Source organism: Salmo salar, chromosome 24 (genome assembly GCF_965601325.2).
Source record: "Salmo salar chromosome 24, fSalSal1, whole genome shotgun sequence".
Taxonomy (NCBI): domain Eukaryota; kingdom Metazoa; phylum Chordata; class Actinopteri; order Salmoniformes; family Salmonidae; genus Salmo; species Salmo salar.
In genome coordinates, this window is record NC_138314.1 from 45594157 (window position 1) to 45620895 (window position 26739).

Below are 26739 nucleotides of genomic sequence, written 5' to 3' on the forward strand. Positions count from 1 at the left end.
GACCAGCAGGACCATCTAGACCGGCAGGACCAGCAGGACCGGCAGCACCATCTAGACCGGCAGGACCGGCAGGACCATCTAGACCGGCAGGACCAGCAGGACCGGCAGCACCATCTAGACCGGCAGGACCGGCAGGACCATCTAGACCGGCAGGACCAGCAGGACCATCTAGACCGGCAGGACCGAGTTTGGGAAACCCTGATCTAGAACATTGTCTGTCCTCGTACCAGATGTAGGTGGGGTTGGGGTTGTCACTCATGTAAAATGTATGTTTATTCAGTATTTTCTGGTTGTACCCAGAACACCAAAAATACAAAAGTAGTTTAAATCAATGTATTATTTTTTAAATCAGCTGATTCAGAACTGAACAATACAACCTTAGTGATAGTAATAACACGTGTGCATGTCATGTTCCCATGAAACAGTATCTTGGAAACAGTCCTTGCACATCACTGGACCATTCCTATGAAAACGTTAGGTAGTGACCTAATGCGACTCTTAAAGGGAACATTCTCTAAAGTTGTGGGAACGCTTGTTGTTAACTGTGTAGGCAAGGCAAGGCTGTACGTTGCAATATGAATGTTCAATACACACAATAGACTGACTGGAAAGTTGATATTCCCACAGTTAACGTTCCATAATAAGAGCTACAATGCTAATATTTGTGAAAACTCCCCAGAGTAGGCTGATACCCCATTTCATGAACCCCAAAATCCATAGGTAAGGCTGTGTACGTTGCAATCAATATAAGTATGCCCCCAATGCAATTCTGAAGTACATATATCCCATAGTGTGATTTCAACAGATATTTTTGTTTGTTGTGTGTGCGTCAAATGAACGGATTATTATTATTTTTTTAAATTGAATTTATATAACAACATTCCAACTTTGTTTAACACTTTCTGGTCCAATTGCGGGATGTTTTCATCTGGTTTGCGTCAGTTTCAAAATGTGGAACTTTTATTTTGGAAAGACGAACCACCGATTCCACTATTGTTTCTCACAACACTTCTCCGCCGAGCCCCAGACCGGATCCTCCATGAAGGGGGAGAGGTCCCGGTAGAGGTCCCGGGGAGAGACAGCTAGGTTGGCTGGTTCAAGCTAGAGTGAACCCGTGTTTAGTGTCCATAGGATGTCCCGTCATGAAGGTAAGAAGTAAACTCGGATAAAAAAAAAAGAGACCGGCGGCGAAGCGATAGCTGCCGGTTTAGTTACATGGAGGGTTTTTCATGTGTTTTATATTGAACTGCATGATGGCGGACCCCTTTTACATTTCACCACTTTATCCAGCCCCCCCCCCCCCCCCCCCCCGGAGCTTCTGTAGTTAGCTAAAACAGCTTTCCAACAAATAAATACTTGTAGTTACCCGCAAGGACACTGCCAAAAGAAAGAAGCGAATATTTTTTTCCAGATTTAAATGAGTTACTATAGCTAGCTAACGTTAGTTCGCACGGTAGCAGCTAGCTACGCTAGTTACCACAGTAACTAAAAAATAAAGTTAGCGTTAGTTGACTTGCTAAGTTAGCTAGCTAACAACCATTTTTAAAACCTAACGTTAGCTAGTTTTATTAGGCTTAGGTAGGGCAAAAAAAAACAATTACAAATTGAAATGTATTTCGACACTTTGGCAAGGTTTTGTTGTTGTTTAATAACTTGCTTTTGTTTCACTTTTCCTTTGTATCTTGCCAAAGGTTACAGTCGCAGGTTGTGAATGAATGCACTGTCATCAAATTAGCCATGGACCAGGGCCCTGTAATGTCTTCACAGATAGATAGTTAGCTAGCTCAATTTAGCATGTCAAAAAAACAACTACCAGCTTAATGTACAAGTCCAAATGATTTCATTGGTTTTCTAAAAAAAAAAAAACAGATAATGGACAACCTTGCTGGCTCAGTTCTGACCTCTGCTAGTTAGGTACAGTATTGTTGACATGCTGTATTTGGCATAGCCTGGAGATCTGACGTTGGATTCAATGTATGGGCATCATTGAGAGAGTGGATTAGGAAAGTTAACTCTCACGACCTTTTTACAAGTCCATAATGTTTAATCAAATGATATTTTAACGTACTTTACCGTTTTTTGTTTTTTTTTTGCAAGGAGGAATGAGATGGAACAATGTCCACAAAAGTATAACTATAAACTTTTCAAAGTGCTGGTTAGTGCAGTTAAAATGTCTTATCACCTGGAGGAAGGGGTCCCCAACCTAGGGTGTACAATATTTCGTGGGGGGTGCGGGACCCTTCTTGTTTTGAGGGGTACATTATTTAAAAAAATGATTTACTATTCACGGTTGTTTATACCGATCATGCTTTAGTCTAGAAACAAGCAGTGAAATTGTCACGAGAATTTTCAATCCCAATGATAATAACTAACAATCAATAAGCTTTGACCAATCCCCGAGGTTTGTAAGAAACTGGGTTTAATAATAACTAGGCAAAGATTCAGCTTCTGCAAAAGGTTCGAACAGTTTATTCACGAGAACGTTCTGAAGTCCATAATACAGAGACATTCATTTTATAACTCACTCCCTATTTACGCACATACCTCCACACAAACAGTAGATATCCTACGCACATACATACATACATACACACAAACAGTAGGTGAGTTGTATCCACTGTTTATCACTACCAATCCGACAGTTCCATTCCCCTGAGAGTAGAGGAACCTTGAAAGGGCTTGATAAGGACTCCCTGTCCTATAATAAGTTTCTCAGAATTCTAGCCAGGTCGGGTCAAACACAGTTGAATTGTTCTCGGTATTTTCTTAGACACACACACATTTCTATCCCTCACCTGTCTCTACCAAACCTTATTGGACTTATGTTTAGTACTTTAATTATTCATTATACATGCTACATAAACTGATAATCACTAATTAGTTACGTTTCAGGGTGGAATATTTTAATCATTACCTTTTTTAAGCATATAATTCCCTTATCAGAAATCCAAATTCAACGTTGGATTTCCAGGCTGTTTGGGAATGTTTGGCTCGCTTTGCAAGCTAGCTAGCTTTTAACCCGACGTAGAAAGACGCCTGACAAGTTAGGTTGAAAATCTTGTATCCCTGAAAACCAGAAACATCCGCTTTCTACCAACGCCGCTCAGGGTGACTTGTTTTTTTTTTTTAGCAAGACTGTTGTAGTCAATCAATTTCCTGCTGTCAAAGTTGGAAGTTCACATAGCTAGCTGGGTATAGCTAGCAGTCACTCTAGTGTTTCATAACGACGGCCATCAGTCCTTCACTGGCATTGTAGCAATGTTGGCTTTTGATAACTCATGTGGACCCTGGAAATGTGAACCTGCTATGTGTCTGTGTAGTAGGTTAGGTCAAGTGTGTTATGGCTAATTATGATGGATAAATTATGCAACATGTAGGCTTTGTGTGTGTGTGTGTGTGTGTGTGTGTGTGTGTGTGTGTGTTGTGGGGTTTGACCAATACCCTCTGTGCGTGTGTGGTGTTGGGTTTGACTCGGTCCTGTTTCTGTTGTGTTCTTCCCCAGGTGTGAGCTGCGACGCGTGTTTGAAAGGTAACTTTCGGGGGCAGCGGTACAAGTGTTTAATTTGCTACGACTACGACCTGTGTGCCTCGTGCTACGAGGGCGGAGCCACGACCACCAGACACACGGCGGAGCACGCCATGCAGTGTATACTAACCAGGGTCGACTTCGGTGAGTACACACAACTACACGCCACAAATCACCCGGTGTACTGCATACTTACCAGGGTCGACTTCGGTGAGTACACACAACCCTTTCAGACACACACACTTGCATATAAACCACAGACACACAACTACACGCCACAAATCACACGGTGTACTGCATACTTACCAGGGTCGACTTCGGTGAGTACACACAACCCTTTCAGACACACACACTTGCATATAAACCACAGACACACAACTACACGCCACAAATCACACGGTGTACTGCATATACTTACCAGGGTGGACTTCAGTACGTACATAGCTAATACAACCATACACCACAAGCAGACCCACTTTAATCAGACCACAAAACGCCGCAACTACAAACCCCGAGAACTGATTGTCTTAAGTCATATAGAGCGTTGATTCTGCCTGCACTGATTTACTGTCCTCTGTCCTTCCAGAGATCTGTTCCATCCAGTCTAATCCTGTCTCCTCCTCCCTAACCTCTGCTGTTCCATCCTGTCTCCTCCTCCCTAACCTCTGCTGTTCCATCCTGTCTCCTCCCTAACCTCTGCTGTTCCATCCTGTCTACTCCTCCCTAACCTCTGCTGTTCCATCCTGTCTCCTCCTCCCTAACCTCTGCTGTTCCATCCTGTCTCCTCCTCCCTAATCTCTGCTGTTCCATCCTGTCTCCTCCCTAACCTCTGCTGTTCCATCCTGTCTCCTCCTCCCTAACCTCTGCTGTTCCATCCTGTCTCCTCCTCCCTAACCTCTGCTGTTCCATCCTGTCTCCTCCTCCCTAACCTCTGCTGTTCCATCCTGTCTCCTCCTCCCTAACCTCTGCTGTTCCATACCGTCTCCTCCTCCCTAACCTCTGCTGTTCCATACCGTCTCCTCCTCCCTAACCTCTGCTGTTCCATCCTGTCTCCTCCTCCCTAACCTCTGCTGTTCCATCCTGTCTCCTCCTCCCTAACCTCTGCTGTTCCATCCTGTCTCCTCCTCCCTAACCTCTGCTGTTCCATCCTGTCTCCTCCTCCCTAACCTCTGCTGTTTCATCCTGTCTCCTCCTCCCTAACCTCTGCTGTTCCATCCTGTCTCCTCCTCCCTAACCTCTGCTGTTCCATCCTGTCTCCTCCTCCCTAACCTCTGCTGTTCCATCCTGTCTCCTCCTCCCTAACCTCTGCTGTTCCATCCTGTCTCCTCCTCCCTAATCTCTGCTGTTCCATCCTGTCTCCTCCTCCCTAACCTCTGCTGTTCCATCCTGTCTCCTCCCTAACCTCTGCTGTTCCATCCTGTCTCCTCCTCCCTAACCTCTGCTGTTCCATCCTGTCTCCTCCTCCCTAACCTCTGCTGTTTCATCCTGTCTCCTCCTCCCTAACCTCTGCTGTTCCATCCTGTCTCCTCCTCCCTAACCTCTGCTGTTCCATCCTGTCTAATCCTGTCTCCTCCTCCCTAACCTCTGCTATTCCATACCGTCTCCTCCTCCCTAACCTCTGCTGTTCCATCCTGTCTCCTCCTCCCTAACCTCTGCTGTTCCATACCGTCTCCTCCTCCCTAACCTCTGCTGTTCCATCCTGTCTCCTCCTCCCTAACCTCTGCTGTTCCATACCGTCTCCTCCTCCCTAACCTCTGCTGTTCCATACCGTCTCCTCCTCCCTAACCTCTGCTGTTCCATCCTGTCTCCTCCTCCCTAACCTCTGCCGTTCCACCCTGTCTCCTCCTCCCTAACCTCTGCTGTTCCATCCTGTCTCCTCCTCCGTAACCTCTGCTGTTCCACCCTGTCTCCTCCTCCCTAACCTCTGCTGTTCCATCCTGTCTCCTCCTCCCTAACCTCTGCTGTTCCATCCTGTCTCCTCCTCCCTAACCTCTGCTGTTCCACCCTGTCTCCTCCTCCCTAACCTCTGCTGTTCCACCCTGTCTCCTCCTCCCTAACCTCTGCTGTTCCACCCTGTCTCCTCCTCCCTAACCTCTGCTGTTCCACCCTGTCTCCTCCTCCCTAACCTCTGCTGTTCCACCCTGTCTCCTCCTCCCTAACCTCTGCTGTTCCATCCTGTCTCCTCCTCCCTAACTCCTGCTCTTTCCGTACTGTCTAACCATTACACCGTCCTCTTTCCATCCAGACCTGTATTATGGGGGAGAGTCCTTCTCGGTGGAGCAGCCCCAGGCTTTCACCTGTCCCTTCTGTGGCAAGATGGGCTACACGGAGACGTCTCTACAGGAGCACGTGACTGCAGAGCACACAGAGACCTCCTCAGAGGTGGTGAGTATACACGGAGTGGACAAAACATTAGGAACACTGGCTCATTCCATGACACCCTGACCAGTTAAAAGCTATGATCCCTTATTGATGTCGCTTGTTAAATCCTCTTCAGTCAGTGTAGATGAAGGGGAGGAGACGGGTTAAAGAAAAAATAAGATTTTTCAGCCTGGAGATAATTGAGATATGGATTGTGTATGTGTGCCATTCAGAGGGTGAATGGGCAAGACAAAATATTGAAATGCCTTTGAACGACCTATGATTATTATTATTTGACCCTGCTGGTCATCTATGAACGCTTGAACATCTTGGCCATGTTCTGTTATTAATCTCCACCCGGCACAGCCAGAAGAGGACTGGCCACCCCTCATAGCCTGGTTCCTCTCTAGGTTTCTTCCTAGGTTCTGGCCTTTTCTAGGGAGTTTTTCCCTAGCCACCGTGCTTCTACATCTGCATTGCTTGCTGTTTGGTGTTTTAGGCTGGGTTTCTGTACAGCACTTTGTGACATCGGCTGATGTAAAATAGGCTTTATCAATAAATTTGATTGAGTATGGTAGTAGGTGCCAGGTGCACCGGTTTGTGTCAAGAACTGGAACACTGCTGAGTTTTCACGCTCAACAGTTTCCCGTGTCAAGAATGGTCCACCACCCAAAGGACATCCAGCCAACTTGACACAACAACGAGAAGCATTGGATTCAACATGGGACCAGCATCCCTGTGAAACACTCAACACCTTGTAGAGTCCCTGCCCTGATGAATTGAGGCTTTTTTTGAGGGCAAAAAAGGGGGTGCAACTCGATATTAGAAAGGTATTCCTAATGTTTTGTACACTGTGTATATTACTGTATAGTATTATATAAGGACACAGAGACTTCTCTACAGGAGCATGTGGCTACAGAGACCTCAGAGGTGGTGAGTGGACCACTAACCTTTTTTGGGGCCTTGGTCTTAGCCATGAAAATAGAAAAGTCTTGAGTCTTTAGGCCAAGGACCGGGGTAAATCCCTACAGTGGAAAAGAGATATCAGTGTTTTCTCTAGATTATTTACAGGCGGGAGGGGAGGTGCAGAAAATGTCCACAAAGCAATCAAGGCCATGTTCAGTAAAACAGACGATCACCTATAAAAAGACAAGTCTGGTTGTAAGTTAAAGCAATCAAGGCCATGTTCAGTAAAACAGACGATCACCTATAAAAAGACAAGTCTGGTTGTAAAGGTTTCGTGGAACAGAAACTAAATATTTTCGAAGAACAAAATCAAACCCGTTAAGGAAAGTGATCTATACTGTTCCAGAACTGTTATTTTAAAAGCATGTGAACCGGTTAATAACGTTAATTTACGTTCCGGCCGTTGTTTTTTTGTTTTTATTTTTATTTTTGTGTACCAACAAAAAAAGTGTCTCTGCAAAGCCCTCACTCTGTCACTCAAACTTATTCCAGTGCCTGCCTGCCGGCTGAAAATCTTTGCCTGTTTGTGCACGATAGGGCTGACCCCAATTAGCCGACTGGTCGACCAAGATTTTTGTTTTGTTGAGCACTAGCAAATATATATAAACGCAGCAAAAAATGAAACGTCCCTTTTTCAGGACCCTGTCTTTCAAAGATAATTCGTAAAAATCCAATTAACTTCACAGATCTACATTGTAAAGGGTTTAAACACTGTTTCCCATGCTTGTTCAATGAACCATAAACAATTAATGAACATGCACCTGTGGAACGGTCGTTAAGACACTAACAGCTTACAGACGGTAGGCAATTAAGGTCACAGTTATGAAAACTTAGGACACTAAAGAGGCCTTTCTACTGACTCTGAAAAACACCAAAAGAAAGATGCCCAGGGTCCCTGCTCATCTGCGTGAACGTGCCTTAGGCATGCTGCAAGGAGGCATGAGGACTGCAGATGTGGCCAATAAATTGTAATGTCCATTACGGCTGGGTGATATATCAATAATTATCGAGGTAATTACTTCCCTCAATAACGATAAAAAAAACGCTTAGATACATTTTCGATAATGTCGATATAGAATAATTAGGTACAGCAGTCCATTTCACCTCTGATGCAGCAGGAACGTGCGGAGAAGTGACTATGCACGTGGAGAGGTATACACCCACTAAAAACCACTTAGCACCTCGAGTGATGGAGTAGCTATTATTAACCACTAAATGAGTGATGGAGTAGCCACTATTAACCACTAAATGAGGGATGGAGTAGCCACTATTAACCACTAAATGAGGGATGGAGTAGCCACTATTAACCACTAAATGAGGGATGGAGTAGCCACTATTAACCACTAAATGAGGGATGGAGTAGCCACTATTAACCACTAAATGAGGGATGGAGTAGCCACTATTAACCACTAAATGAGGGATGGAGTAGCCACTATTAACCACTAAATGAGGGATGGAGTAGCCACTATTAACCACTAAATGAGTGATGGAGTAGCCACTATTAACCACTAAATGAGGGATGGAGTAGACACTATTAACCACTAAATGAGTGATGGAGTAGCCACTGTTAACCACTGAATGAGTGATGGAGTAGAAACTAACCACAAATGTGTAATGTAGGTGCAAACAGTGGCAGTGATCGCCATGGAGAAGGAGCAGCTTCCAACAAATAAATAACTGATAAAAAGGGTTAAACTGTTTCAGTAATTTGGAAGTGGTTCGGCTTTTTGAAGTCCGACAAAGAGCAGAGCAATGTTCGGTGCAAATTGTGCCGTAGACAGGTGGCTACAAAGTCTGGTAATTACGACAAACCTTTTTCAACATCTGAAGCAAAAATCACTCTTTGGAACATGCAGGAAGTTTGAGTTTGCACCACGGTATTGATAAACGCCCCTCAAGCACCAGCCAATCTAGGGATGTTTGCCCCGAAGCAGTCAACACGGACAGCGTTTATGCCCTACAAGCAAACATCGAAAAGACAAAAGACATCACAAATGCTATTATGCATTGCATTGCTAAGGACATGCTGCCAATTAGCACAGTTGAAAAGGAAGGTTTCAAGAGGCTTTCATTGACCCCAGGTACGTGCTCCCTGGCCGCAAACATGGAACAATGTTCCTTAAGGTATAATTTTATGTGTAGCTCACATAATAATAAAAAATGTAACCTTTATTTAACTAGGCAAGTCAGTTAAGAACAACTTCTTATTTACAATGACTAACTGCCTTGTTCAGGGGTAGAACAAGACCCTGACATGACCCTCCAGCATGGCAATGCCACCAGCCATACTGCTCGTTTTGTGCGTGATTTCCTGCAATACAGGAATGTCAGTGTTCTGACATGGCCAGCGAAGAGCCCGGATCTCAATCCCATTGAGTATGTCTGGGACCTGTTGGATCGGAGGGTGAGGTTCTAGGGCCATTCCCCCGAAGAAATGTTCGGGAACTTGCTGGTGCCTTGGTGGAAGAGTGGAGTAACATCTCACAGCAAGAACTGGCAAATCTGGTGCAGTCCATGAGGAGGAGATGCACTGCAGTACTTAATGCAGCTGGTGGCCACACCAGATACTGACTGTTACTTTTGATGTTGACCCCCCCCCCCCCCCCCCATTTGTTCAGGGACAAATTATTCAATTTCTGTTAGTCACATGTCTGTGGAACTTGTTCAGTTTATGTCTCAGTTGTTGAATCTTATGTTCATACAAATATTTACACATGTTAAGTTTGCTGAAAATAAACGCAGTTGACAGTGAGAGGATGTTTATTTTTTTGCTGAGTTTATGTGTGTATGTATGAGATGTATTTGTATTTTTTTTTCACACGAGAGACACCTGTCTGATTCACATTGGACTAATCCATTGCCGGAGACCTTGTGGATGGCACCGTCTAAGAAGGGGAGTGTGACTAAAATGCACGTCTCTCCAGAATGTTCTCTCTCTCTCCCGCCAATTTGTGCCCCTCCATTGTTTCGTAACCTCATTGTGTGAATTGTTTGCCTTGGCTGTTAGTCTATCAATTCCCCATTTACATGTACCACCAGTAGTAACGTTTACCATTAATTCCTATCATTTCTAACCTACAATGTTTGTTTAGTTATGCTAATTGCTGTTAATGCATTCAATATATTATTATTATTCTAGTCTTTTACTGTTCTAATTGTCACAGAGTGTAGAAAGCTACCTGGCATATAAATGTCATGTTCTGATCGAGTGGAAACATCATAAAGTAGGTATACCTGATGAGCTCTTAGCCTTGCGTAAAATAGCCTACAGCTGTGTCTGTCCTGACCTCACTGGCTCAGGAAACTGAGGGCCCACGATATTTGATACAATGTTGCAAGTGTGCTAATGCAAGCTTCAGCTGGCACAAGTTGATCGTTGTTGCAAGTTGGTTGCAGACAGGCCATGTGTAGCCAATGTGATTTATAGGATATTCTATTTTTATCAGGATATTTAATTTTTTTACCAGCAGGCTGCAATGTTTTTATTTGTTGGCTTTATGTAGTTTATTTTTACATAGTTGGTAATGGCAATAGAAGTTACTTTTTAAGTTTATCATTTTTAATTTGGATAGAATTATGAGTCACACCACATGACAATGATTATGAAATACTCTTCCATGGAAAAATGTGAAAAAACCATGACTGGCACACAGATTTGGTAGAAATGGTAAGATATATTGGCGTCTCCTCGTGTAGTCTAATACCGGCAACTTCAGGAGAGCAATGGCAGAATCTGCGAAAGCCAGTAGGAGTGGGAGGAGGATGGTCTGTCAGGTTAAGATTTGTCTCTATTGGTTATCTTGATCTCTGGCTCCCTCTTGAGTCATTTGTCTTATTTCATCAAGCAGCACCAGACAAGCAGATAGTTGATTTTATTAAAACACATGATATATATACAGAGCATTCGGAAAGTATTCAGACCCCTTCCCTTTTCCACATTTTGTTACGTTACAGCCTTGTTTGAGGAAAAACATTTATTTAATCAATTTTCAATCTACACACACTACCCCATAACGACAAAGCAAATAGTTTTTTATTCGTTTTTGCTAATATTTATTTATATATATATATATATATATATATATATATATATATTAAAAAAAAGAAACCTAATGTAAATAAGTATTCAGACCCTTTGCTATGAGACTTGAAATTGAGCTCAGGTGTATCCTGTTTCCATTGATCATCATTGAGATGTTTCTTCAACTTGATTGGTCCCCCTGTGGTAAATTCTATTGATTGGACATGAAATGGAAATGCACACACCTGTCTATATAAGGTCCCACAGTTGACAGTGCATGCCAGAGCAAAACCAAGCCATGAGGGCGAAGGAATTGTCCGTAAAGCTCCATGACAGGATTGTGCCGAGGTACAGATCTAGGGAAGGGTACCAAAAAATGTCTGCAGCATTGAAGATCATCAAGAACACAGTGGCCTCTATCATTCTTAAATGAAAGAAGTTTGGAACCACCAAGACTCTTCCTAGAGCTGGCCGCCCGGCCAAACTGAGCAATCGGAGGAGAAGGGTCTTAGTCAGGGAGGTGACCAAGAACCCGATGGTCACTCTGACAGAGCTCTGCACCACTCCACCAATCAGGCCTTTATAGTAGAGTGGCCAGACAGGCCTGATTGGTGGAGTGGTGCAGAGCTCTGTCAGAGTGACCATCGGGTTCTTGTTCACCCCACTGAGGAGTGGCTTCATGATGGCAAACTCCAAGTGGACTAAAAGGCACCTAAAGACACTCAGACCATGAGAAACAAGATTCTCTTGTCTGATGAAACCAAGATTGAACTCGTTAGCCTGAATGTCAAGCGTCACATCTGAAGGAAACCTGGCACCATCCCAACGGTGAAGCATGGTAATGACAGAATCATGCTGTGGGGATGTTTTTCAGTGGCAGGGCCTGGGAGACTAGTCAGGATTGAGGCAAAGTGGAACGGAGTAAAGTAGAGAGCTCCTTGAACCTCAGACAAAGCTCTAACCACTAGGATACCTGCCACCAGAACCTCATAGAAGCTGCTCCTCCGTAGGTACACTTCTGTGGGCCAGATAACGCATGTCATAACAACAAGATGCCCAGTGCTTCAAGTCAAGCCTTGTCTTCCACCCTTTCTCGCTCTTTACCCACCCGCAAAAATTCATTTGCATCTAGTGCCCTACACTTGTCTGTCCAATGCATGTAAACTGCTTGCCCACTCCATAGCAAGCTGCTCTGTCTGCACTGATTGTTAGATCATTTTAATGTCGAGGAAACACTTTTTTTCCCTAACATTTACCGAGTTTTAAAAAAGGAATTATATAAAAGTTACTTTTCGGGTTCATAACTTCTTCAGAACATTTATTTTGCTGGTCGGAACAGGACAAACGATTGGAAAATAATTTTGGTTCCAACTCTTGGTTCTCTCTCTCTCCCTCTCCAGATCTGTCCCATATGTGCTGTGCTGCCTGGCGGAGACCCAAATCACGTGACGGACGACTTTGCTGCTCATCTCACACTTGAACACAGAGCACTCAGAGATTTGATATCCTTTACACTCAGGGTGTTTTCTCAATAAGTATACTACCGTTCTCCCAGCATGAATCAGTCAGAGAATGAGTCCAAATCAAAGTATTCAAAATAGAGGCCTTTCTTGAATCCGTACTCCGCTTGGAAACATGTGTCGACGTAAGCTTCAATGAAAAGCATGGACATTAAAATATGATGTAACCACAAAACACAATGCAAAGTTTCTCTAAATCAGTGGCGAACATTGTTTGGGCTGAAGAGAGAAAATAAACTGACTTTGCCCATTCACATCTCATATCTTGCCTGCCTACAATATTAATGAATATTCTCTTGATATGTTAATAAATACACGGTGTTTCATTTTAGCATGTTTACCTGCCTATAATACCCACTGACGTGTGTAGATCACAACCCCATAGTAAGTCAATAGGGCTGGCTAGCTAGCTAGCCACTAAGAATTGGTCGGTTTTTCGCGTCCCGACTCCCGCCCTCACACTTCAAAAAAAATGTAATCTGACAGAGAGGATGGCGACCAGCAAACCACAACTGAACTGTAGTCATTGGGAAGATGTGTGTGTAAACTGAACAAAAATATAAATGCAACAATTTCATAAGGAAATCAGTCAATTGAAATAAATTCATTAGGCACTAATCTATGGATTTCACATGACTGGGAATAAACATATGCATGTGTTGCTCACGGACACCTTAAAAAAAAAAAAAAAAAACCATGGGCCTCATCTCGTCACGTTATCTCTGTGCATTCAAATTGCCATCGATAAAATGCAATTGTTTGTTGTCCGTAGCTTATGCCTGCCCCATACAATAACTGCATCGCCACAATGGGGCATTCTGTTTACAACATTGACATCAGCAATCCACTCGGCAACACGACTCCATACGCGTGGTCTGCGGTTGTGAGGCATGTTGGACCTACTGTCAAATTCTCATTTTTTTTTTTTAAAAACACGATGTTGGAGGCGGCTTATGGTAGAGAAATGAACATTAAATTCTCTGGCAACAGCTCTGGTGGATATTCCTGTAGTCAGCATGCCAATTGTGTTGTGGCACAACTGCACATTTTAGTGGCCTTTTTATTGCCCCCAGCACAAGGTGCACCTGTGTAATGATCATGCTGTTTAAATCAGCTTCTTTAATGTGCCACATTTGTCAGGTGGATGGATTATCTTGGCAAAGGAGAAATGCTCACTAAACAGGGATGTAAATAAATCTGGGCACAATATTGATAAAGTCTGTGCGTATGGAACATTTCTGGGATCTTTTTATTTACAAGTTGCGTTTTATGTGTATATTTATGACATGTCCATGATGTTCCTTGACGGTGTTGCTCCACGATGAGTCGAGCGGGGTGCGGCACGTGCGTCGGATGATCCACCCGGGTCGGGGTCTGGGGGGCCAGAGGGCCCGTCGATCCAACATGCAGTTCACCTCGTCAACCTCCGGGGGGAGCTCTACCACACAGACCTCTACACAGAGCTCCAACTACAACAGGGAGGATATGGATCCTATAGGAGGTAGGATGGGGACGGGACGGGGGGAGGGGACGGGGGCTGGTTTGGAGATGTGACACAGCCTAATACAGAAGCATGTCTGTTCTACAAAATATAATATTTACAATGCCTTCAGAAAGTATTCACACCCCCTTTGACTTTTTCCCCACATTTTGTTACATTACAGCCAGAATTTAAAATGGATTGAGTCCACTGGTCTACCCACAATACACCATACTGTCAAAGTGGAATTATGATTTTAGACTTTTTTTTTTAACTTATTAATTACAAATGAAAACTTTAAATGTCTTGAGTCAATAAGTATTCAATTCCTTTGTTATGGCAAGCCTAAATAAGTTCAGGAGTAAACATTTTCTTAACAATTTAACATAATATGTTGCATGGACTCACTCTGTGCAATAAGTGTTTAACATTATTTATTTTCATTTGTTTATGACTACCTCATCTCTGTACCCCACACATACAATTATTTGGAAGGTCTCTGTCAAGTAGTGAATTTCAAACAACAGATTCAACCACAAAGACCAGGGTTTCCCAATGCCTCGCAAAAAAACAAACATTGAATATCCCTTTGAGCATGTTGAAGTTATTACACTTTGGATGGTGTATCAATACACCCAGTCACTACAAAGATACAGGCGTCCTTCCTAACTCAGTTGCCGGAGAAGAAGGAAACTACTCAGGCATTTTACCATAATGCCAACGGTAACTTTTTAAAACAGAGTTTAATGGCTGTGATAGTTCTCTCCTAAGGGTGGAGCAACAACATCGTAGTTACTCCACAATACTAACCTAAATGACCGTGTGAAAGGGAAGCCTGTACAGAATACAAATATTCCAAAACATGTAGCCTGTTTCCAATAACGCACTAAAGTAAAACTGCAAAACATTTTGGCAGAGAAACTAACTATGTCCTGAATACAAAGCGTTACATTTGGGGCAAACAACAGCGAATCCTAAACTTTTCAAACTGACACTAAAACACAAGGCTAACCAAGACGACATTGAATGTTCCTGAGTGGCCTAGTTAGTTTTGACTTAAAAACCGGCTTAAATCTATGGCAAGACTTAAATGGCTATGACTTCCCCCCCTTTCTCTGCTGATAACTACTTTAAAATGTACAGTACATTCGGAAAGTATTCAGACCCGTTGACTTTTTCCACATTTTATGTTACAGCCTTTATTCTAAAATGTATTAAAGGAAATGTTTTCATTCTACACACAATACCCCCATAATGACATCACAATACCCCACAATGACATCACAATACCCCACAATGACAAAGCTTAAATAGGTTTTACTTTTTTTTTTTTTTCCCTCGCACATTTATTAAAAATAGAAACTGAAATACCTTATTCACTTAAGTATTCAGACCCTTTGCTATGAGACTTGAAATTGAGCTCAGGTGCATCCTGTTTCCATTGATCACCCTTGAAATGTTTCTACAGCCGGATTGGAGTCCACCTGTGGTAAATTCAATTGATTTGGAATGGCACCCAGCTAAGGCTTTGCCGGTCACGAAATTTCGTCCTCCGGTTATTGTCAAGCAAATAACGGTCTGTCTCTATGGTAATTTACTTATTCAACAAACGCATTTAGCATCTCCGGGCTTCCACACATAGCCTACATGCCATTTTAAAAAGTCTAAATCCATGTACTATAGCCATTATTTATTTTAGACAGGTCTAAAGAAAATATAGTCTATTTCAGAATAAAAGAATAGCATACTCTGAGTTGTCCTGATGTGGCTATGCCAAATGGCTTTGGGGCAGCAGGTATCCTAGTGGTTAGAGCGTTGGACTAGTAACCGAAAGGTTGCAAGATCGAATCCCCGAGCTGACAAGGTAAAAATCTGTCGTTCTGCCCCTGAGCAATGGCAGTTAACCCACTGTTCCTAGACCGTCATTGAAAATAAGAGTTTGTTCTTAACTGACTTGCCTAGTTAAAGGTCAAATAAAAATAAAATGGCTGTGGGCTTACACTAGTTCATTTAGCAGACAAGTTCTGCTTCTAATTCTGTGGCATTATTTTATAGTATGAAGAATACAAATTGAACAAAGCTGAATAACAAATATTTTCTCAATTATTTGATGGAGTGTGCACATTCGGCTATTCTGTATTTATTTAACTAGGCAAGTCAGTTAAGAACACATTGTTATTTACAATGACCACCTACCGGGGAACAATGGGTTAACACTGGGCAGAACGACAGATTTTTTACCTTGTCAGCTCGGGGATTCGATCCAGCAACCTTTTGGGTTACTGGCCCAACCCTCTAACCACTAGGCTACCTGCAACCCAGTGTTGAGCGGTTAAACAAAGAAATAGGTATTCCTATATGCTTCATTTAGTTATTTATGTAACTTTAATTGTTCTACAAATGTTGGTCTATATGTTTAGATGTTTAATACATTGTAAGGCTGCATGATGAGACTAATGATGATTTGAAAAAAGTCCCTTGAAAGGGATGAGCTCTGCTTTGTTTATTTGCGCAGGCTGTACACACTTCATCAGTCTCTCATTCACAATTTGACAAGCACTTGATAATACCTCGAATTTCACGGCGGCATCCCCTTTGTGGCCGTAATGCACCATTTAAAAAAAAAAAAAAAAAAAAAAAAAAAATACATGCCCTTTGCGGCATTGTGACCACACTCCTCAGTAAAATGACGTAAATGTAAAAGGCACATGACAACCTGCTTGGAGTTTCCTTTATGTGCCTTTTAGCACTCTCAGAATTGAGGGAAAGATGAACGGAGAAAAGTACAGAGATCCTTGATGAAAACCTGCTCCAGAGTGCTCAGGACCTCAGACTGGGGCGAAGGTTCACCTTACAACAGGAGAACGACCCTTACCATACAACCAAGACAGGCTTTGGGACAAGTCTCTAAATGTCCTTGAGTGGCCCAGCCAGAGCCCGGACTTGAACCCGATCAAACATCTCTGGAGAGACCTGAAAATAGCAGTGCAAAGTGAGTGTCTACTAAAATGTAAATCAACCAGAATCATTTAAACAATGTGCAAATATTGTACAAACCAGGTGTGCCAAGCTCTTAGAGACTTACCCAGAAAGACTCACAGCGGTGTTTGCATACATTTCTACAAACACGTTTTCACTGTCATTATGGGGTATTGTGTGTAGATGGGTAAAAAAAAAAAAATATATATATTAAATCAATTTTGAATTCAGGCTGTAACACGGCAACATGTGGAATACGTCCAGGGGTTTATGAATACTTTCTGAAGATTACGCCGTGTGTGATTGTTGCTAACACTGATTTTCAGTTGAAGAGTATTTAAATAGTCTTATCTTGGGCACCACCACAGCTCCCAACTCAAGCAGCAGTGTATAGCCTACTGTAGCTGCTGGTAAAGTCATTAAAATCCTCTACTTTATCACTCTGGATGGAACTTTCCAATGCTACTATTTTTTTGTTTTTTGTTGCCAGGTAATGTTATTTAATACAAAATTAGACAACCCCCAGAGTACTATAGTTATTGACCTAGTCGACTTGTGTGTTCTGCGTGACAACTTCCTTTCCAGGCACATTCAAGTTGCGAGAGCTATAGAAGGGAAACAACGATTCTGACAAGCAGTCAAGGCACAAAAATCCTTAATGCAAATGGTGGAAAACACTTTTCAAAGCAGTTTTGTTTTTTAACAGAGAGGCATCCCAGTTTTCCATTGCTACCGTGTTTATTACGCTATTCCTACAATTGCGCACGTGGCCACCTAGGGCTGTGATAGTCATGGAATTTTGGATGGCGGTAAATGGTTAGCCACATGACCGTATTACTAATAACCCTTTGAATCAAACAAATGAAATCTATACATTTTCTCCTCTCTACTCCTGTCTGCATGTGCTGCAGGCTAGGTTGAAGGGGGGGGGGGGGGGGGGGGTTAGTACAAGTTCTGATTCCGTGTGAAAGCTTTTATAAAATAAACATATTCATGGGACGATCGTTTAGAATACTAGAATGGAAATGAAAACTTCTTATGATGGTCCATTGGTCAGCCATGTTGGTCAGGGAGTTGGTCAACCATGTTTGCCAGTGCTGTGATTTATTAAGATTTGGTGCAAAAACAATGAATGTGAAGAATTTATCTGCACTGTGTTTGTTGGCTAGCTAGCCAGATAGTTTAAGAGGAATTATTCCATACATTTTATTTTTTTTGCAATTTAACTGCCAATATTCCATTCAAACAACGCTGTCAATTCACAGCCATACACTGGCTGAAATCACTTGATTAGGACTAAGACAAGTTGGAAATACAACAAATTATTTCCAAAGAAAACAAAATCCAAGACAGTTATGGTCTTTCTACAGATGTTAAATTGGTATAAAACCTATAACTCGATTTATAATTATGACAAGATTTTAGGTTGTCTACAATTTCTGATACATTGCATGCTTTGTATTGTAAAAGCAGTACATGCCTCACCTACGCCTACTGCCATTCATTAATTCCAATTAAACTGGTTTTGGATTTGTCCGTGACCAAGATGGCTGCCACTTTCGCCCCATTATGTAACTAAGTGTTTTATGACATTTCCCCTCAAGTAATTTAATAGAATCTCTACAGGACTAGCACTGTTGCTAACTACCATTGCTAACTAGCATAGCTGGTCCCATTTCGTTTCAGAGTTATGGGATAATAGAATCCTCGTCTTAAACCTTTTGTCATCTTCAACCTAGGTTGCAGGGAAGGGTTAGGGGGTGTTGCCTAGGCAGCCCGAAGACTTTGTTTGCTAAAACACCTTGCATGTTTCAGCGAGGAGTAAGGACGTTTCATCGCCTTGTAGAGTCCGTGTTACAGTAGAAATGGACGCGACCGCTCGAATGCCCGACCGTCCAGTCTTTATTTAGCTGTTCATTACACACACACACACACAAAAAAAAGTGTGTAACTGCCAAAATAAAGGAAACACCAACATGTTTTTAGGGCATCGGGCCACCACGAGCCAGAACAGTTTCCAATGCACCTTGGTTGGCATAGATTATACCAGTGTCTGGAAGTCAAATTTTCTTCCATGAAAAATTCCATCATTTGGTGTTTTTTGTTGATGGTGGTGGGGGAAAAAAAATGCTTTCTCAAGGGCCAACTCCAGAATCTCCCATAAGTGTTGTATTTGGTTGAGCTCTGGTGACTGAGACGGCCCCAGGGCATATGGTTTATATAGTGTTCATGCTCATCAAACCATTCAGTGACCACCCCTGCTCTGTAGATGGGGGAATCTTAGCCATGGGAGCCAAAATAATGGCCTGCCCAGCAGTTTTATACATGACCATAAGTATGATTAGGATTTTAATTGCTTAATTAACTCAAGAACCACACCTGTGCGGAAGCACCTGCTTTCAATATACTTTGTATCCACCCGTTTACTCAAGTGTTTCCATTATTTGGGCAGTTACGCGCGTGTGTGTGTGTGTGTGTGTGTGTGTGTGTGTGTGTGTGTGTGTGTGTGTGTTTATCCACCCTGCTGCATCAGTTGGGCGACAGGAGATAATTCTTATTGCTTATAGCACATCTGATAATGTAGCCTATAATGCAATATGTCCAATATGTTACAAATAATTTATTCTAATATGTTATTTTTGCTCATTTCTTGAGGTCGAAGTTATATTTCGTCGTACTTTTTACTTTCATAAAATTTGGAGTAGAACACACGCACGAAACAGATTCTTTAAAAATAATGTGCAAAACACACCCTTAGTACATAACCCCCCAGGCCCTAATAGACCAGTCTAGACAGTAACCCCCCCCCAAGGTCCTAATAGACCAGTCTAGACAGTAACCCCCCCAGGCCCTAATAGACCAGTCTAGACAGTAACCCCCCCAGGCCCTAATAGACCAGTCTAGACAGTAACCCCCCCCCAGGCCCTAATAGACCAGTCTAGACAGTAACCCCCCCCCCAGGCCCTAATAGACCAGTCTAGACAGTAACCCCCCCAGGCCCTAATAGACCAGTCTAGACAGTAAACCCCCCCCCCCCCCCAAGGCCCTAATACACCAGTCTAGACAGTAACCCCCCCCAGGCCCTAATAGACCAGTCTAGACAGTAACCCCCCCCTCCCCAGGCCCTAATAGACCAGTCTAGACAGTAACCCCCCCCCCCCAGGCCCTAATAGACCAGTCTAGACAGTAACCCCCCAGGCCCTAATAGACCAGTCTAGACAGTAACCCCCCCCCCCCCAAGGCCCTAATAGACCAGTCTAGACAGTAACCCCCCCCTCCCCAGGCCCTAATAGACCAGTCTAGACAGTAACCCCCCCCCCAGGCCCTAATAGACCAGTCTAGACAGTAACCCCCCCCCCAAGGCCCTAATAGACCAGTCTAGACAGTAACCCCCCCCCCCCAAGGCCCTAATAGACCAGTCTAGACAGTAACCCCCCCCCCTCCCCAGGCCCTAATAGACCAGTCTAGACAGTAACCCCCCCCCCCCCCCCCAGGCCCTAATAGACCAGTCTAGACAGTAACCCCCCCCAGGCCCTAATAGACCAGTCTAGACAGTAACCCCCCCCAGGCCCTAATAGACCAGTCTAGACAGTAACCCCCCCCAGGCCCTAATAGACCAGTCTAGACAGTAACCCCCCCCCTCCCCAGGCCCTAATAGACCAGTCTAGACAGTAACCCCCCAGGCCCTAATAGACCAGTCTAGACAGTAACCCCCCCACCCCAGGCCCTAATAGACCAGTCTAGACAGTAACCCCCCAGGCCCTAATAGACCAGTCTAGACAGTAACCCCCCCCCAGGCCCTAATAGACCAGTCTAGACAGTAACCCCCCCACCCAAGGCCCTAATAGACCAGTCTAGACAGTAACACCCCCCCCTCCCCAGGCCCTAATAGACCAGTCAAGACAGTAACCCCCCCCTCCCCAGGCCCTAATAGACCAGTCTAGACAGTAACCCCCCCCCCCCCCCAGGCCCTAATAGACCAGTCTAGACAGTTACCACCCCCCCCCCCCCCCAAGGCCCTAATAGACCAGTCTAGTCAGTAACCCCCCCCCCAGGCCCTAATAGACCAGTCTAGACAGTAACCCCCCCCCCCCCCCCCAAGGCCCTAATAGACCAGTCTAGACAGTTACCACCCCCCCCCCCCCCCCCCCAAGGCCCTAATAGACCAGTCTAGACAGTAACCCCCCCCAGGCCCTAATAGACCAGTCTAGACAGTTACCACCCCCCCCCCCCCCCCAAGGCCCTAATAGACCAGTCTAGACAGTAACCCCCCCCCCAGGCCCTAATAGACCAGTCTAGACAGTAACCCCCCCCCCAGGCCCTAATAGACCAGTCTAGACAGTAACCCCCCCCCAAGGCCCTAATAGACCAGTCTAGTCAGTAACCCCCCCCCAGGCCCTAATAGACCAGTGTAGACAGTAACCCCCCCCCCCCCAGGCCCTAATAGACCAGTGTAGACAGTAACCCCCCCCCACCCAAGGCCCTAATAGACCAGTCTAGACAGTAACCCCCCCCCCCCCCAAGGCCCTAATAGACCAGTCTAGACAGTAACCCCCCCCAAGGCCCTAATAGACCAGTCTAGACAGTAACCCCCCCCACCCAAGGCCCTAATAGACCAGTCTAGACAGTAACCCCCCCACCCAAGGCCCTAATAGACCAGTCTAGACAGTAACCCCCCCCACCCAAGGCCCTAATAGACCAGTCTAGACAGTAACCCCCCCACCCAAGGCCCTAATAGACCAGTCTAGACAGTAACCCCCCCCCACCCAAGGCCCTAATAGACCAGTCTAGACAGTAACCCCCCCCAAGGCCCTAATAGACCAGTCTAGACAGTAACCCCCCCCAAGGCCCTAATAGACCAGTCTAGACAGTAACCCCCCCACCCAAGGCCCTAATAGACCAGTCTAGACAGTAACCCCCCCACCCAAGGCCCTAATAGACCAGTCTAGACAGTAACCCCCCCACCCAAGGCCCTAATAGACCAGTCTAGACAGTAACCCCCCCACCCAAGGCCCTAATAGACCAGTCTAGACAGTAACCCCCCCCCAAGGCCCTAATAGACCAGTCTAGACAGTAACCCCCCCCAAGGCCCTAATAGACCAGTCTAGACAGTAACCCCCCCACCCCCCACCCAAGGCCCTAATAGACCAGTCTAGACAGTAACCCCCCCCAAGGCCCTAATAGACCAGTCTAGACAGTAACCCCCCCCCCCCACCCAAGGCCCTAATGAACCAGTCTAGACAGTAACCCCCCCCCACCACCCAAGGCCCTAATAGACCAGTCTAGACAGTACCCCCCACCACCCAAGGCCCTAATAGACCAGTCTAGACAGTAACCCCCCCCCCCCCCAAGGCCCCAATAGACCAGTCTAGACAGTAACCCCCCCCCCCAAGGCCCCAATAGACCAGTCTAGACAGTAAACCCCCCCCCCCAAGGCCCCAATAGACCAGTCTAGACAGTAACCCCCCCCAAGGCCCTAATAGACCAGTCTAGACAGTAACCCCCCCCCCCCCCACCCAAGGCCCTAATAGACCAGTCTAGACAGTAACCCCCCCCACCCAAGGCCCTAATAGACCAGTCTAGACAGTAACCCCCCCCCCCCAAGGCCCTAATAGACCAGTCTAGACAGTAACCCCCCCCCCCCCAAGGCCCTAATGGACCAGTCTAGACAGTAACCCCCCCCCCCAAGGCCCTAATAGACCAGTCTAGGCAGTAACCCCCCCCCCCCCCAAGGCCCTAATAGACCAGTCTAGACAGTAACCCCCCCCCCCCCAAGGTCCTAATAGACCAGTCTAGACAGTAACCCCCCCCCCCACCCAAGGCCCTAATAGACCAGTCTAGACAGTAACCCCCCCCCCACCCAAGGCCCTAATAGACCAGTCTAGACAGTAACCCCCCCCCAAGGCCCTAGTAGACCAGTCTAGACAGTAACCCCCCCCCCCCACCCAAGGCCCTAGTAGACCAGTCTAGACAGTAACCCCCCCCCCCCCACCCAAGGCCCTAATAGACCAGTCTAGACAGTAACCCCCCCCAAGGCCCTAATAGACCAGTCTAGACAGTAACCCCCCCCCCCCCCAAGGCCCTAATAGACCAGTCTAGACAGTAACCCCCCCAAGGCCCTAATAGACCAGTCTAGACAGTAACCCCCCCCAAGGCCCTAATAGACCAGTCTAGACAGTAACCCCCCCCAAGGCCCTAATAGACCAGTCTAGACAGTAACCCCCCCCCCCTGGCCCTAATAGACCAGTCTAGACAGTAACCCCTTCCCCCAAGGCCCTAATAGACCAGTCTAGACAGTAACCCCCCCCCCCCCCCCAGCCAAGGCCCTAATAGACCAGTCTAGACAGTAACCCCCCCCCCCAGCCAAGGCCCTAATAGACCAGTCTAGACAGTAACCCCCCCCCCAGCCAAGGCCCTAATAGACCAGTCTAGACAGTAACCCCCCCCCCACCCAGCCAAGGCCCTAATAGACCAGTCTAGACAGTAACCCCCCCCCCCACCCAAGGCCCTAATAGACCAGTCCAGACAGTAACCCCCCCCCCCCACCCAAGACCCTAATAAACCAGTCTAGACAGTAACCCCCCCAAGGCCCTAATAGACCAGTCTAGACAGTAACCCCCCCAAGGCCCTAATAGACCAGTCTAGACAGTAACCCCCCCCCCCCCCCCAGCCAAGGCCCTAATAGACCAGTCTAGACAGTAACCCCCCCCCCAGCCAAGGCCCTAATAGACCAGTCTAGACAGTAACCCCCCCCCCCAGCCAAGGCCCTAATAGACCAGTCTAGACAGTAACCCCCCCCCACCCAGCCAAGGCCCTAATAGACCAGTCTAGACAGTAACCCCCCCCCCCACCCAAGGCCCTAATAGACCAGTCCAGACAGTAACCCCCCCCCCACCCAAGACCCTAATAAACCAGTCTAGACAGTAACCCCCCCAAGGCCCTAATAGACCAGTCTAGACAGTAACCCCCCCAAGGCCCTAATAGACCAGTCTAGACAGTAACCCCCCCCAAGGCCCTAATAGACCAGTCTAGACAGTAACCCCCCCCCCCCCCCCCTGGCCCTAATAGACCAGTCTAGACAGTAACCCCCCCCCCCACCCAAGGCCCTAATAGACCAGTCTAGACAGTAACCCCCCCCCCCACCCAAGGCCCTAATAGACCAGTCTAGACAGTAACCCCCCCCACCCAAGGCCCTAATAGACCAGTCCAGTCAGTAACCCCCCCCTACCAAAGGCCCTAATAGACCAGTCTAGACAGTACCCCCCCCCCCCACCCAAGGCCCTAATAGACCAGTCTAGACAGTAACCCCCCCCCCACCCCAGGCCCTAATAGACCAGTCTAGACAGTAACCCCCCCCCACCCAAGACCCTAATAAACCAGTCTAGACAGTAACCCCCCCAAGGCCCTAATAGACCAGTCTAGACAGTAACCCCCCCCCCCCAAGGCCCTAGTAGACCAGTCTAGACAGTAACCCCCCCCCACCCAAGGCCCTAATAGATCAGTCTAGACAGTAACCCCCCCCCCCCCCCCAAGGCCCTAATAGACCAGTCTAGACAGTAACCCCCCCCCCCAAGGCCCTAATAGACCAGTCTAGACAATAACCCCCCCCCAAGGCCCTAATAGACCAGTCTAGACAGTAACCCCCCCCAAGGCCCTAATAGACCAGTCTAGACAGTAACCCCCCCCAAGGCCCTAATAGACCAGTCTAGACAGTAACCCCCCCCCCCACCCAAGGCCCTAATAGACCAGTGTAGACAGTAACCCCCCCCCCCACCCAAGGCCCTAATAGACCAGTCTAGACAGTAACCCCCCCCACCCAAGGCCCTAATAGACCAGTCCAGTCAGTAACCCCCCCTACCAAAGGCCCTAATAGACCAGTCTAGACAGTACCCCCCCCCCCACCCAAGGCCCTAATAGACCAGTCTAGACAGTAACCCCCCCCCCCCCAGGCCCTAATAGACCAGTCTAGACAGTAACCCCCCCCCCCCCCCCCAGGCCCTAATAGACCAGTCTAGACAGTAACCCCCCCCACCCAAGGCCCTAATAGACCAGTCTAGACAGTAACCCCTTCCCCCAAGGCCCTAATAGACCAGTCTAGACAGTAACCCCCCCCACCCAAGACCCTAATAAACCAGTCTAGACAGTAACCCCCCCAAGGCCCTAATAGACCAGTCTAGACAGTAACCCCCTCCCCCCCCCAAGGCCCTAGTAGACCAGTCTAGACAGTAACCCCCCCCCACCCAAGGCCCTAATAGATCAGTCTAGACAGTAACCCCCCCCCCCCCCAAGGCCCTAATAGACCAGTCTAGACAGTAACCCCCAAGGCCCTAATAGACCAGTCTAGACAGTAACCCCCCCAAGGCCCTAATAGACCAGTCTAGACAGTAATCCCCCCCAAGGCCCTAATAGACCAGTCTAGACAGTAACCCCCCCCCCCCACCCAAGGCCCTAATAGACCAGTGTAGACAGTAACCCCCCCCCCCCACCCAAGGCCCTAATAGACCAGTCTAGACAGTAACCCCCCCCACCCAAGGCCCTAATAGACCAGTCCAGTCAGTAACCCCCCCCTACCAAAGGCCCTAATAGACCAGTCTAGACAGTACCCCCCCCCCCACCCAAGGCCCTAATAGACCAGTCTAGACAGTAACCCCCCCCCCCCTGGCCCTAATAGACCAGTCTAGACAGTAACCCCCCCCCCCACCCAAGGCCCTAATAGACCAGTCTAGACAGTAACCCCCCCACCCAAGGCCCTAATAGACCAGTCTAGACAGTAACCCCCCCCCACCCAAGGCCCTAATAGACCAGTCCAGTCAGTAACCCCCCCCTACCAAAGGCCCTAATAGACCAGTCTAGACAGTACCCCCCCCCCCCCCCCCCCACCCAAGGCCCTAATAGACCAGTCTAGACAGTAACCCCCCCCCAGGCCTTAATAGACCAGCCTAGACAGTAACCCCCCCCAGGCCCTTTAGGCCAGTCTAGACAGTAACACCCCCCCCCCCAAGGCCCTAATAGACCAGTCTAGACAGTAACCCCCCCACCCCCCCAGGCCCTAATAGACCAGTCTAGACAGTAACCCCCCAAGGCCCTAATAGACCAGTCTAGACAGTAATCCCCCCCAAGGCCCTAATAGACCAGTCTAGACAGTAACCCCCCCCAGGCCCTAATAGACCAGCCTAGACAGTAACCCCCCCCCCCAAGGCCCTAATAGACCAGTCTAGACAGTAACCCCCCCACCCCCCCAGGCCCTAATAGACCAGTCTAGACAGTAACCCCCCCCCCCCCCCAAGGCCCTAATAGACCAGTCTAGACAGTAACCCCCCCCCCCCCCAAGGCCCTAATAGACCAGTCTAGACAGTTACCACCCCCCCCCCCCCCCCAAGGCCCTAATAGACCAGTCTAGACAGTAACCCCCCCCAGGCCCTAATAGACCAGTCTAGACAGTTACCACCCCCCCCCCCCCCCCAAGGCCCTAATAGACCAGTCTAGACAGTAACCCCCCCCCCCCAGGCCCTAATAGACCAGTCTAGACAGTACCCCCCCCCCCCCCACCCAAGGCCCTAATAGACCAGTCTAGACAGTAACCCCCCCCCACCCCCAGGCCCTAATAGACCAGTCTAGACAGTAACCCCCCCCACCCAAGACCCTAATAAACCAGTCTAGACAGTAACCCCCCCAAGGCCCTAATAGACCAGTCTAGACAGTAACCCCCCCCCAAGGCCCTAGTAGACCAGTCTAGACAGTAACCCCCCCCACCCAAGGCCCTAATAGATCAGTCTAGACAGTAACCCCCCCCCCCCCCCCCCAAGGCCCTAATAGACCAGTCTAGACAGTAACCCCCCCCCCCAAGGCCCTAATAGACCAGTCTAGACAATAACCCCCCCCCCAA

General features: G+C 46.8%; 1 protein-coding gene across 1 annotated transcript in view; it reads left to right on the plus strand.

Annotated features, from left to right (window-relative positions):
* The first annotated feature begins 996 nt into the window (after positions 1–996).
* LOC106585938 (E3 ubiquitin-protein ligase KCMF1) overlaps positions 997–26739 on the plus strand; it is a 29765-nt gene continuing 4022 nt past the window's right edge. Inside the window, exons 1-5 of the mRNA XM_045706998.2 lie at positions 997–1148; positions 3503–3670; positions 5772–5911; positions 12275–12376; positions 13715–13895. Of these exons, the coding sequence (XP_045562954.1) occupies positions 1133–1148; positions 3503–3670; positions 5772–5911; positions 12275–12376; positions 13715–13895 (607 nt within the window). The 5' untranslated portion in view covers positions 997–1132. The remainder of the gene's footprint in view (positions 1149–3502; positions 3671–5771; positions 5912–12274; positions 12377–13714; positions 13896–26739) is intronic.